The following is a 14,397-nucleotide window of genomic DNA, read 5'->3' as shown; positions in this document are numbered from 1 at the left end:
TTCTATAAAACAAAAGATTGTTCAATAGATTTAAATTAATATTCTTAGGATTCCCTCTAGCAGTTGGAGGCATTAATCATTCCGTTTTTTGAGTTGTCTCAAATCATGATGGCTATTTTCCTGGTCTGTTTGTGGGTAGCCATCAGAGCATTTCATTTTTAATTGGAAAAACTACAGCTAATTACTGTATGTAGCTCTTAACATGGACCTTGCCTAAGGAATTAAGAACCTTGGGGTGTTACGAAAAAAATGGGAGCTTTAGGTCTGTCGTACCTTTGCCTGGTCTCCATCACAAGATAAAGCAGAGAATGGAGGTGGAGACTGGAGGAGAGGCCTCAGAGAGCCTGAGACTACAAAGCCTACACAGGCTTTGCTCATGTGTAACTCACATTTCCTATGCTGGAAACTGCTTATTTACATGTGAACAGCTAGTGTTTGCTAAAGAGGTGACTACTAGATAGTGTAATACTTCTAGGACAAGGAATACAATAATCAGAATATTGGGTGAAGTCAGAAAACTGAATTAAGCTAAGCTTGTTGGGAAAAAAATGAGTTCAAAAGCCAGTTGGTTTTCAAAATCCCTATTCAGTGTTGGTTTTAAAAATCAACTTTTGTCTTTGAGTCCACTGTTTCTACCTCAGAACCAGTCTTTAGGACATTGAAAAGTTCTTCCTACTACAAAGAAGGAGAGCTAAATTTACTCTTAAGTTTTAAACAAGACAAAAGAAATAAGACAAAAGAGCAAAACTCATGGTTAGCACATTAACTATGGTCACCGTGTCCTGGTTGTTTTTAGGAGTTTATGGGAAAGTGTTAAGTTTGTAGAGCTACTCCTGGTCATAGATATTCTGTTGGTTTAGTGACTTTTAAATTCCTGATATTTAATCTTCTGGAAATTGAGAACAAGATGGAGGAGATATTTAGTGCAGAATGATCAAAACTCCCAATTCTTAAGCTACTTTGTGTTCTCTGCCTTTTCCCTTAATGCATAAGGCTAGGGCAGGGGAGTGGTGGTACAGGAGAAGGAGGAATTTGTATATTTTAGGATTTGGATTAAAAGTCCTCTTGCCTTTACTATTGAAAAGGAATATTGAAATACCCATAGAGGGACATTGTCCTGTAAGTGAAATACCTCTCAGGAATAACTGCTTTTTAGGGCACCAGCTTGACTAGCATGAAGCTACTGGCTGCTTCTTAATGAAAACAGAGCTTTTTCCCCCTGAGAATAATTCTGCAGTATGTTTTATAGAAATTGTGATGAACAGCTCATTCACATTACTAACTTGGATCAGTGGGGCTGTGATTATGTATGCAGGTGGCCTGTCCTGTGGTACTGTTTCTGCATACCCATGTCTGCCCCTGTTACCTATAATTAGGACACATCAAAGAATACATTAATAATCCTATAAGGTCTCTGGAAACTTGAAGTTGTGGGCTCTTGTCCTTCTTCACATGTTTCTCTTTGATAGAAGCCTGAAAGAGTGAGAGTCTGGTAGAGGTGATAGACTTTCCTTCTGTAGTTAGATTGGGCATTTACTTTGTATAGTTAGAAATTATCTATGTGTTTTTTTAAACAACAGAAAGTTACAGTGGAGTAACTGTCAACTCCCCTTATATACTACTGATGTTAAGATCAACAGATTCTCAAAGGCAGCAGGAGGTAGAACAGGCCATGGTAGTGTCACATGATATATACGTAAGTAAACACTCAAGGCAACTGATTCTGCTGAATAGGCCAAGACTCAAGTAAAGCTCCTTATTTTTCAACTGGCTGTGGGGTAGCTTGATCAACATCCTTAACTCTGGTTCACCTAGTGTTTCTCCTTCTTTCTCTCTGTCTTCTTCTCCCACTCCCTCTTTCTCACCTTTCTCATTAGGCTATGTGGTAGCTATCCACAGGAGCTCATAGTGCCTGCCTGGATCACTGATAAAGAACTAGAGAGTGTAGCAAGCTTCAGGTCCTGGAAGCGCATCCCTGCTGTCGTCTACAGGTAAGTAAGCCTGGCCAGGCCCATCTTGGTCTGGTGTTACTCTCCACTGCATGAGGTGTGCTGCCTCTGCTGTTGCTAACCTGGGAAGGGAGACAAGGGTTCAGAGAACTTTCCAGGCAGTTCTGTGCTACCTTATTGTAAAATCCACTCTTACAGTGACACACCAGTGTTTACTGCATCCAGCACACTTGCTGATGGTTTATTTGATAAGAAAATTTTAATAGAAAAGTGGCTTGTCTTGCTATTTTAAATATACTTCTGACATTCTATGGAAGATAATATGCTTAATATTCAGCATTTAGCTTCAGATGTTGGCCTTTGGATTGAGAGAGGTGAGTTCCAGAAAGTGAGAATTGGGAGTATAGAATTGAGTCATTTGCGATAGTCTTTGTGGTTGAAACTTCAACACATGAAAGAGTTCTGCTTTAAGAGGGAGCATTTGAAGAGGAAGGCTAGGGCTTTGCCAGGTAGAAGATCTCAGAGATGAAAGGCTTGAGAGCCAAGGGAGCAAGTCTAGAAGGGGGATGGTAGTGTGAACGAGCAGAGGTTTTGGAGTTCAGGTCTTTTCACTAATACTCCTTGCTAAGGCACTTAAAATAAATTGCCTAACTGGCCTCAGCCTGTTCCTAATTAGTAAAGTGGGAGTGATGTTCTTACTTTACAGGTATCCTGTGCCTCCTAAATGAATCTGTATATACTGGGCTTCTCTCAGCAGAGTAGGTTGTATTCCTGGGGGTTGCTTTTATAATTCATTGAGGAGCTCAGTTCTCAAGGACTCATGTTAAGATTTTAAGAAAGCATTCCCTCTTATTTTGAAAATGTTTCACATGTCATCTCTTTGTAATATTTACATTCTCTATTTCATTTTCCCAGTTTGCAGACTTTTCAGGCTTTCCTTGAATTTGGGCCAAACCAGTGGGGCTTAGTTAGAGACTCTTTCATGCCAGGAGGCATTCCATTGAAATATTGAGTTTGTATAGGAAGGGATTTATCTCCTTTTGGAATTTCCACTGAGGTAACCAGCTTGTTCATGTAGTCCACTGATGGCAGATTATGATGGCCATCCTGAATAGAGATGAAGAAGTATTTGTTTCTGGCCCAGTAGAATCTGTTAAATTTTCAATCTCAATTTTCATCACTGTTGTTTTCAAACACCCCTAGAAAAATAGGTCACCAAATTTACCTATCACTCAAGTGGCAGGGATGACACAGGAATTACAGAGCAGGGAGAGCTGAAAGGATTTGCATCTTATCAGTGATGGGCCCAGCTCAAATAGGGAAAGCAGCCAGCTGCTGCTCTGTGGCCAACAGCTGTGTTAGATCAGCAGCCCTGGCATTTGTAGGGTTTGTTGACTTTGAGAATGAGGGTGAAGAACTGTCACCGGGCTTTAGGTGAATTGTTGGTAGAGAGGCCTGTAAGTGCGAATTAAAGAAAAACTTTTTAGAATAAACATGGGAAACCTTTCTTCCCTTCTAAAATTTATTCTAGAGGGCACAAACCATAGGGTTTTTTCCCAATCCTTTCTAGAGACCGTAGAGTATATATAAATGAAATTTTTATTTCCAATTTCTCTGAGAAAATCTCTCAAAGGATTACAAATGACAGTTCCTTAGTATAGTTACATAAAATCAGGCTTCTAGGAACTAGCCTCTGTTTTGGAAAATGTGTCTTGTATCTCTGAGCCCCTAACTGGGTTGTTAAATTATTGGGGAGCTTTGTCAGGGGTATGTTGAAGAATGTTCTGGAGATACTCTGCCACTCTCTGCTTTGCCAGCCCAGGTGGCAAGATACTTCCAAAACCAGCATACATTTATGGAATTTAGTTGTCTATAGACTGCAGTAATGATTCCTGAGGTTGCTAGCAGCAGTTACCTGACAGCACCACGCTGAACCAGCGCCTGATTTGTGTTTTTTCCCCACTGTGATGAGAGTGTTTAATTGGATTGATCACTGAAGACAGAGATGGTGCAAAGGGCATCCATCTGTAGTGCAAATCACAGTTCCCCTCTTCGTGCAGAGTGGTTATTAGAAATTTCTAGTCATTTAGAGAGCTTGCCCAACACTAACTTAGGGATAGTTTAAATATGTACGTGTTTCTATATAAAATTGAAGCCTCTGTGTTCAGTAGGGGACTCATCCATTTGGATATCTTAATTTTTATACTTTTTCCTGATTTTTTGTTAAAATGGTAGAAATATTCTTTAGTGATTTTTAGCTGTATTGCTTTAGTTCTTGATCATGTGGTCTGAAGCATTTTGGAAGACTGCAGAAAACTGCTTAGTGCAACAGCTCAGTTGCAGTCTAGCTGTAAAGTACCATTACCCTTAAAACCCAAGATCCAAGCTGAAGAGTGCCATCTTGTGTTCCTCTTGGGCACTGTTGGGAAGCATTGCAGAGAAAGAGGATGCTCAGGAAAGGCCCTGCCAGCCAGCCTCTTTTGTGAAGGTTTGGCATCAGTCGGCTCAGTTGTTATCAGTGCCTATTATATATACTAGTTGGTATTTTAGGGATTAGTGAGGTTCTATTTCCAGTTGGGCTCCTTTCAGCAGGTGAGCCGGTTGAGCATATTGGCAATATACAAGTTGTTTCCTTGTCTCTCTCTGTGAGGGAGGATCTAAAAACTACAAGCAAACTGATGGTTCCAATGGAATTTGGTCATTGCCAAATTTAATTGGCTGTTCATGAGCTTTAGGATTAATAACACAAATCTTTCTTACATTGTTCCTTGAAGATGTCACATAGATTCAATAGTATGTTTTATTTACATCCATCTGTATGTTAAATATGTGTTATGTGTGTGCATGCATGTGTATGTGTTTAGATTTTAATGGGAGGTAAGAAATTGATAGTTCCCCCCAGGATATAGGATTGGGGGACATTTAATTTTTTTGCTTACTAACTTCTTACTCTTCTTAGTTTTCTAATCAAAGGATTACTTTTATAACTTTTTGAAAACCACTTTAAGATTGTCACATACAGTTCACCCTTTTAATGCGTCCAGTTTGATTTTTTTTTTTTTTTTTTTGCGTATTCACAGAGTTGTGCAACCATCACTACAGTCAGTTTTAGTACACCTTTACCACCTCAGAAAGAAATTCCAGATCCATTAGTAGTCACTCTTTATTCCCTCCCTCCCCAAGCCCCCTAGCCCAGGTTACTAGTAATCTACTTTGCCACTATAGATTTGCCTATTCTGGACACTTCTAATAAACAGAATCATACCATATGTGAACTTTTGTGACTAACTTCTTTCACTTAGCATAACATACTCCAGGTTCATCCATGGTATAGCATTTATTGGAACTTTGTACCTTTTGATTGCCAAATCTTTTATAACTTTTTAATTGCTAAAATCACCTAAATTCCTAACGAGGAAAATACTGGGTTTTAATAGCATCTTGAAGTAGACTTTTGAGTAAGATTTCTGGTCTTAACTTCTTAAGAAAGAATCTGTTGGAGTATAGCTCATTGAGCTATCTGCCTATAATAAGAGCAGTTTGTGAGTCATGAAATCTCAGGGGATTTTGTAGAGTAGTCCACTGTGGGTCAGGTAAGTGTTTGAGTCCCAAAGGTGGGATCTTGTTTTGAAAAGAATCTCCAAAGCCAACCATAAGTGCACAGTTGCTGCAGTGGGGCCCTCAGAAGTTGGTGTGAAAACAAATTTTCCTGTTTCAGCATCTGTTATGCCAGGATTTTCAGGGGCAGTATTAAAAAGGAGAGATTAGTGTTTCATTATTGAGTAGCAGAATTAGTGTAGTATTTGTAGATTATTTCTTACCTGATTTTCCAAAAATAAATTTTAAGAGTCAAACATTTACTTTATGCATATTAATTTGTTTTTTTCTAAGAGAACACGTTTATCATTTTGTTGGTAACTCTACAAAGGTTTCTAAAATAGTACAGTATTTGAGAAAGATCCAGATAGGTTTTGTTGTTTGTTCCTGTTGCTATAGAAGATTTCTGCCCTTAGATGACTTGAAGCTAACTTTACATCACTTTCACTTACCTGTATTCAAGCTCTTCATTAATGCATTTAAAATCTACTACCTTACTTTTTGTGTGAGCACAGAGCATCTGAATGGGACCACTGAGATGGGTATAGTTGTTGTTTCTTGTTCCTTGTGCAGGCACCAGAGCAATGGAGCTGTCATTGCCCGCTGTGGACAGCCGGAGGTCAGCTGGTGGGGCTGGCGAAATGCTGATGATGAGCATCTGGTGCAGTCAGTAGCCAAAGCTTGTGCCTCTGATTCCCGATCAAGTGGCAGCAGGCTGTCAACTAGGAACAGTTCTCGAGACTTTCCAAATGCAGGAGACCTTTCCGATGTGGAGTTTGGTAAGATGCTCCCTAGATCAATGGCAGCAATTTTTATAGTGTCTTGTGAGAACTTTTTCTTGAAATGGCCTTCTCCTTGTAAGACATAGAATCTGTTTCATAGGAGAGAGCAGGCAAAGCTTTAATTGATAGGATTATTTGAGGAGTCACACATCTTGACAAAGAACCAGAAGACTCTTTAAGCCTTGGCTTACTAGGACTAGAGTGTTGGTTGTCTTTCTTGTCACTGTGACAAGAATGGAGTATATACGCGATAGGGGACCTGGAGTGTCTCCAGACCATAGCAGGAGACACCAGCCTTCATTAAAGGAGTACACATGTAGAAATGAGATAAAGGAGGTTATAGGAAGAAGTCCTGTGTATCAAGCGTTCTTGTTAGGTGGGTTTCACTTAATTGAGGTTTTGTTTGTTCTGTTATTATAAAAGGTGTTTTTGGTTCTTATTTTGCACAATTCTGGGAGAGATGGGTTCATTCAGTTTTTCATCCCCACTCCTGATGTTCCTAGATTCTTCTCTGTCCAATGCTTCGGGAGCAGAAAGTTTAGCCATCCAACCGCAGAAGCTTTTGATCTTGGATGCACGCTCCTATGCAGCAGCGGTGGCAAACAGAGCCAAAGGAGGAGGCTGTGAATGCCCAGGTGAGGTGTACAGTGCTCTGTCCCATAACACTCTGTTCTTGTGAGCTCAGCTCATGCCCAGTTGGGTCTTAGTTCTCATTTTGAAATGAATGGCAAACCGTGTTCCTCAGCTGTCTTGAGAGAGCCAGAACTGTTTGGATTCTTAACGCTGTAGTTTCTTTCCAGGGAAGAAACAGAGGATGAGGTGCATTGAAACCAAATAATCGGTTATTTTCCCAACCTTTAAGTGATTAAAAATAAATAAATAAATAAATAAATAAATAAATAAATAAATAAATAAATAAAAAGTAAGTCCTCCCCTGTAGTAAGTAAGGCCTGTTCATGTTTGCAAGTTGCTTCTTTAAGTGGCTCAATTTCTCAGCCTTCTGAAAGCTTTTTGTTGCCTTTGACAGTGGGTTTACTCATTACTGACCTCACAGGAAACTCCCATATGGCTTCTACATAGAAAACCTGAGGTGGGAATTGAAGCAGCAAATACTGAATTCTAGCAAAGCACCTCTGTCCTGACCTGTAGCATCCCTACTATTTGAATGCTGGCTTTCTCCAAGAAGGAATCCCTTTAGTGCCAGATGTGTGCTGATGGAGCAAGTAGTGGCACCAAGCTCCTTATTCAGATGTGATTTAAACTGGAAGTTAAAAGCAGTTGACCCAAGGTGAAATTTGAATGCATAAAACGCATTGTTCTGCCAGCTTCTTTTCAAAGAAATTCCAGAGCTACAAGTTAGAAATGGCCCCAGAAGTAAACCTGGGGTCAGATGGAAGGATGTAGATCTTTAAAAAAAAAAAAAGAAAGAAAGAAAGAAAGAAAGAAAGAAAGAAAGAAAGAAAGAAAAAAAGCTTGTTTTATGTCCATATCTTCACAAATCTTCTTTTTGCAAAAACAGCTAAAATTCAAGCACCGTTTCCTCTCATAAAGGACTGGACTAATAGGCATCAAAACATTTCAGTTTCATTAGTCAGCAGCTATAGTGGGTTTGTTTTATAGCCAGTTTACTGCTTTTAAATTTGGCCATGTGGGCTTTAAATTTAACATATTTTTGTTCTTTTTATTGTTATTCTCTGCAGAGTATTACCCGAACTGTGAAGTAGTGTTTATGGGGATGGCAAATATTCATTCAATCCGGAGGAGTTTTCAGTCTCTGCGGTTGCTGTGCACACAGATGCCTGATCCGGGAAAGTAAGACCTTGGCCTTAGCTTTAATTTTGTGTTGCTTTTTTCAAAAAGTGAGTTTAGAGGTGTCTTGTCTTCTGTTTCTTGATACACTTCAGTTTTACTTTCAGTCCCTGTAGGCATTCTGCTTTCTGTGTTAGCACAAGCACACAAAAGAGATGCTGGAGAAACATCTAGCCCTTTGAAAGGTTTAAAGATGTGGAGCACAGAACAGATCTCAGTCCTCAGAAAAGCACTACCTTCTTCTTTTTCCTGGGACCTCTTCCTTCTCTTCTACATTGTTTTTGACTCATTTTTAATTCTTTGGTTTTTGACATCTTGCAGTGACACTTACCTGCCTTAAGCTGGGATGTTTTACCTTGAAGAGTCAAAGTTTATTCATCATGTTCTAAAAAGGGTTAAGCTGTCTTTAAACCTTCTGTTAGGGGAGTTCCTTTTACATTTCCTTCTGATTCCTAAACTACCTCCTCTTACATACTAAGAGCATTACCAGATTTTTATTGCTTATTAAAAATGAATGGCTGGCATTTGCAGTGAGATAGGTGAATTAACACCCCCACCTCTCAAGGGAACTGATTACTGATTGAATACGAGATAAATTAGCAAGAATCCTCTGTAAAACAAATGTGGACAGATAAATATTTAAAAGTCCTCGTTTTACTATTTCAGGAAGCCAAAAATGGTGCAGAGAAGACAGAATTTTCTCTTTTCTTTGTGTTGGAGCCCATAGCTATTACCCTGGGTTCTGTCCAGTAGATCTCCTGATCACATCAAGTTTTGCAGAATTCCTTGATTTATTGAGCCAAATGGCTGCCTGAACCACTTGTACTAACTCCTGGTAGCAAATGATTAAATTCATCACAGTTAGAAAAAGCCCAGAGGGTGAAGCAGTTGTCCTTGGGGGAAAAGCCTGAGCAAAGGAATGAGTTTGCTGCTCTGCTTTGGGGATTAGCAGCTTGTATCTGCTACACATTTACAGAACCCGGCTAGCAGTACTCTCATCTCCAAAGGTGGGGCACTGAAAGAGCCTGGTTGAGGACTCACAAGATCTGCTACTAATTGACTCTGTGACTTTGGCCAAATGGCTAAATTACTGTGGGTATCAGTTTTCCTATTTATAAAATGAAAGGGAGAGAATCAACACTACCTCATCTCAAATATCTGTATTTTAAAATTCTTTATTTAAAAGCTATTTTTTAAACTCAGAGTCAGAAAGATGTAATTGGCCCATACCTGGTCAAAAGGAATGTCTGGGGATTTTATTAAGGAAAAAGGTAATGCTTTGCCTGTTTTTTGGCAGCAAATCATAAGGCAGTACTGAAGCCTCTCTTGTGGGTAAAAAGAAGCCCTGGCAGTGGTGGGATCAGCTATAAGCAAGCCTCTCCACACTTGTTGGAGGCGGTGGAGGGCTAGGGCATTGTGTGTTTCTGCTCCAGTTTGGGAATCGAACAAGGGAGTGTGGAGTGTCTCAGAACCTCCCTGGTTAGCTGATTGTGGGGTGTAGTGTAGGCATGTTCTTGCCTAGTGTTGGCAGAAGGCTTCTCAGAGCCCCCTGACAGAAGTATTTATTCCCTCCTTTGATTTAGTGTTTGAAGGGCTAGACTGCTGTCTTAACTACAAATCTGATCACATTTTGGAGAAATTAGAGCTTTTGGGGGGTGGGTGTGTAAGGAGTGGAATTCATGACATGCACGAGGAACAAAATGTCAATATAGTTAAAAAAAAAAAATCAGTTTGTGATTACTCCCAAGCAGTAATTCTTGGGATCAGGTATCTCTTGAAGGTGTTTTCGAAAGAAGGTTCTTCTAGATCCCTGCTGAATCCAGTCTATATTAAGTCCAGTAATACTATGTAGCCATTAGTGTACTAATTTGTATGAATCTTAAGTCATTAGTATGGGCCAACCCAGTTTTAGTCAATAGAAATTCAAGATTTTAGTGGGTGTTAGGGTGTAGGGAGCAGGTGCTGTTGTCTGTGCTATTTTTAAATGTGGCATCTGGCTTACATCTCCTTATAGACACATTTGTATTGTATGTGTGTTATTTGTGTATGTATATATATGTGTGTGTATACACACACATGACAAGTTTTTGAGAACTTGTTGGGTATAGTTGCTGATCATTAAATATAAGTACTTACTGTTTTATAATGTCTGAATAGCTGCATTTCCTTCAGGAGAAGACTCCAGAAAGAATTACTCTTCCTATACTGGGTTATATAACTACCATGGACTGAAAAATATTAAATGTTAATTGTCATAAGTTAGCCATAAGATTTCTGGAAAAAAATCCTATTATTGTCCTGTTTCTGAAACTGCCCTCTATTGCATAGTAGAGCTTAGGCCTCATCTTTGTACATGCTTTGTAAAGACAGAGGTTGTTTTATTTTGGCAGTGTTTTATTTGGAGGGAAAAATCCTTGGGAATTGCTTCTTAATTTCATGGCTATTTGGCATGATGCAGTAAATCATACAAATCAGGATTTCCTCATCCTCCTTTTTTTTTTTTTTGAAAGAGAGCAAGCATGCATGGGGGGAGGGGCAGAGGGAGAGCAAGAGAATCTTAAGCAGGTGGCACATTTAGCATGGAGCCCTGATGTGGGGCTTGATTCCATGATGCTGGGATTGTGACCTGAGCTGAAATCAGGAGTCAGATGCTCAACTGACTGAGCCACCCAGGCACCCTTCCTTATTCTGTTTTTATTTTTATAGTTGGCTCTCAGCTCTTGAAGGCACAAAATGGCTCCATCACCTGTCTGTGCTTCTGAAGTCAGCACTTCTGGTAGTGCACGCTGTGGATCGTGATCAGCGGCCAGTACTAGCACATTGCTCAGATGGCTGGGACCGCACCCCCCAGATTGTGGCATTGGCTAAGCTCTTGCTGGATCCTTATTACCGAACCATAGAGGTGGGTGCATCCAAAGAGTAGGATTTGGTACTTCAGTACAAGTGGGGGAAACCTTGGAGGGTTTTATGATCAGTTTTGGTCTTGGTGGTTAAGTCTAAAGAAAATGAAATTTGTTTTTAAATCTTTCATCCTTTTACCTTGAGCTAACTTGTGGTGGTGCCTGCCATCATTCTTGTGCCATTTTATAAAATGGAGCAGATTGTGGATAACAAGGTATTGAGAATTCAGATGTGTTTTCCTTTGCACTCTGTCTACTTGGAAAAGTTTTGGCTACCCCCGGAAAATGGGGCTTCTGTAAAAGAATCTTGGCATGCTTATTATGGTAATAATGGGTCCAGATATCACTACAGTGTTCTGTGAAGAAAGCCCTACTCTGAAAGAACCACATGTTGGGTTAGAGATGTAAGAAAAACCATAAAGGTGTCCTAAAATAGATGTAAATCTGGAATGGGGAAAGATTTTAGAAACAATACTTTCTTTGTAAGTATAACACAAAATACAGAACTAAAAAATTAGAAAAAAATGTGGCTTTTGTATAGTGAATGAAAGAGGCTAAAAAGTATAGACTCAAGAAAGGCTCAGATAAATGCTTAGTACCCTTTTGATGATTATGGAATGGAGTAGAGGGAAGTGGAGAATTGCCCTAAGCTTGTGTCCCATGGAGCTTATGGCCGTGGGGCTGGGTTAGGTGTTTCTGTTGGCCTTACTAGGAGCTTGTTAAAAGGGATTGCTGCTCTTAATCCTGACAGGCTCGGGACTGTCACAGGCTCGACAGACAAGCACAAATGGTCTCTCCCTGCAGGGTTTCCAGGTCCTTGTGGAGATGGAGTGGCTGGATTTTGGACACAAGTTTGCTGACCGGTGTGGTCATGGGGAGAACTCAGATGATCTGAACGAACGCTGCCCGGTGTTTCTCCAGTGGCTTGACTGCGTTCATCAGCTTCAGAGGCAATTTCCTTGCTCTTTTGAGTTCAATGAAGCATTCCTTGTGAGTTTGGGCTTGTGATTCTTCATTTTGGGGACTTTCTAAAATGGGGATGTCAATGCAAATGTTAGCTAGTTTTTACATGAAATGATACATCCTTTTTAGAATTTAATAAGGAGCCATTCTCTTATTTTTAATTAAAAATAATGTATGGGTTTATTCAGTGAATCCAAGTGTGTTAGGTTTGCATAAAGTCTGTGTTGTTTTTTTAAAAATTTTAAAAAATGTTTATTCATTTTTGAGAGAGAGAGACACACACACACACACACATAGACATGGCACAGGCAGGGGAGGGACAGAGAAAAAGACATAGAATCCAAAGCAGGCTCCAGGCTCTGAGCTCTCAGCCCAGAGCCTGACCTGATGCAAGACTCGAACTCACAAACCTTAGATCATGACATGAGCCAAAGTCAGACACATAATTGACTGAGCCACCCAGGTGCCCCAAGTCTCTGTATCGTTTTAAACTTAGGTTTTATTTTTTTTATTTTTTAAAGTTTATTATTTATTTTGAGAGAAAGCATGCAAGTGGGGCAGAGGCAGAGAAGGGGAGAGAGAGAAAGAATCCCAAGCAGGCCTCACACCATCAGTGCAGAGCCTGATGTGGGGCACCAACCCACGAACTGCAAGACCATGACCTGAGCTGAAGTTGGACACTCAGCTGACTGAACCACCCCCTCACCCCTAAACTTAGCTTTTAAAATAGATGATGGAGTTTGGGACACCTGGGTGGCTCAGACGGTTGAGCGTCTGACTTTGGCTCAGGTCATGATCTCACGGTTCGTGGGTTCAGGCTCTGTGCTGACAGCTCAGAGCCTGGAGCCTGCTTCAGATTCTGCGTCTCCCTCTCTCTCTGCTGCTCCCCTACTCACACTGTGTCTCTCTCTCAAAAATAAAGATTAAAAATTTTTTTTTTAAAAATAGATGATAGGGCAGGTGAAGGGCAAGAAATAGATGATAGAAGTCCTAAGTAGTTAGAAATAATAGGGGTGCTAGGCTGGCTCGGTGGAGCATGACTCTTGATCTTGGGGTTGTAAGTTCGAGTCCCGCCTTGAGTGTAGAGATTACTTAAAGCTAAAATCTTAAAGAAAAGAAAAAGAATGGCATATCCTCTGCTCCCTCCAGTCCATCTGCCAACCCCCCTGCATGTGTTCCATACTTCCTGCCTCCCTCCTTTGACAGAGAACTCCCTGCCCTTGCCCTGTTCCAGCTCTTCCCTCCCAGCTCCCACTGCCTGTCTTCTGCTCGGCTGCATGGCGCCAGCCTTTCCCTCTACTACATTGTTGCCATTAATACATAAACATAGCCTAGTGCCTCCCATCTCCTCAAAACCCTTTCTCAGCCTTGCATCTCTTGCCAGCTATTTGTCTCATTTTCTGTATTTCATTTCTTCATGGTAGAGCTCCTCAAGTCTTCTGCATTTACTGTCTCAAATTCTTTTTTTCCTATTTCCTCTTAAACCCGCTCTAGTCGGGTGTTCACCCCACCAGTTTACCAGAGCTGTGACCTTCATATTAATCCATTAATCAGCTCTCAGTTTCATCTTGCGAAGAACATTTTTTTTAATTGAGGTATAATGGACAATATAACATAGTATTGATTTCAGGTATACAACATAATTCAGTATTTATATATTGTAAAATGATCACAATAAGTAGTTAACATCAATCACCACACACATTTTTTTCTTATGATGAGAACTTTCAAGATCTCCCTTAGCAACTTTCAAATATACAATAGAGTATTACTACCTGTGGTCACCATGCTGTGCATTACATCTCCATGACTTGTTTTATGCAGTTTGTGTCTTAGACTGTCTTCGTTTTACTGTTTGGCACTGTGTAATCACACCAGTCTTGAAACCCTTTCTTCAGTTGATTCCCAGCACATACTGTCCCTCATTTCTTCCCTGCCTCAGTAGCTGGTCTGTCTCCTGTTCTTCCTTATCTCCCCATTGCTGAATGTTGGAATGCTCCAGGGCTTAGCCTCCAAGGTACTTCTGTATCTTATTGCCTCTTGGGGGATTTCATCCAGTCCGATACCTGTAATTACTCTCCATGATTCCCACGTTTATAATAATGTCTTAAGCTTAGATCTCTCCACTAACTCCAGACTCACATATCCAACTGTGACTGCTCAGTATCTCCATGTGGATGTCCTAATGGTATTTCAGACTTTTCCTGTTCAGAGCTTGATTCCTGATTTCCATATCTTTCCACCCCCAAATCTGATCTTCCAAGAGGTCTTCCACCTAACCAAGTGGCAACTCAGTCCTTCCATTTATTTAGGGCACAGTTATTTAGTTATTTAGTCACAGTTCTTAAAGTGGCCTGCAGAGCAATACTAGCGGTTTCTTGTCTGCATTAATTTCCT

At 40.3% G+C, this 14,397-nt stretch overlaps 1 protein-coding gene across 8 annotated transcripts in view; it reads left to right on the top strand.

Moving 5' to 3' along the window:
• Nucleotides 1-14,397, top strand: part of MTMR3 (myotubularin related protein 3) — a 151,086-nt gene that overhangs the window by 122,712 nt on the left and 13,977 nt on the right. For all 8 annotated transcript variants that reach the window (XM_047088013.1, XM_047088016.1, XM_047088010.1 and 5 more), the window contains 6 exons: nt 1,878-1,991; nt 6,120-6,325; nt 6,832-6,963; nt 8,029-8,140; nt 10,844-11,039; nt 11,842-12,027. In XM_047088013.1, coding sequence (XP_046943969.1) covers nt 1,878-1,991; nt 6,120-6,325; nt 6,832-6,963; nt 8,029-8,140; nt 10,844-11,039; nt 11,842-12,027 — 946 coding nt within the window. The remainder of the gene's footprint in view (nt 1-1,877; nt 1,992-6,119; nt 6,326-6,831; nt 6,964-8,028; nt 8,141-10,843; nt 11,040-11,841; nt 12,028-14,397) is intronic.

This window comes from Lynx rufus, unplaced genomic scaffold (assembly GCF_022079265.1).
Source record: "Lynx rufus isolate CCGP_SWC_20201006 ecotype Redwood Valley unplaced genomic scaffold, mLynRuf1.p SCAF_24, whole genome shotgun sequence".
Taxonomy (NCBI): domain Eukaryota; kingdom Metazoa; phylum Chordata; class Mammalia; order Carnivora; family Felidae; genus Lynx; species Lynx rufus.
This window is presented reverse-complemented; position numbering and strand designations above follow the sequence as displayed.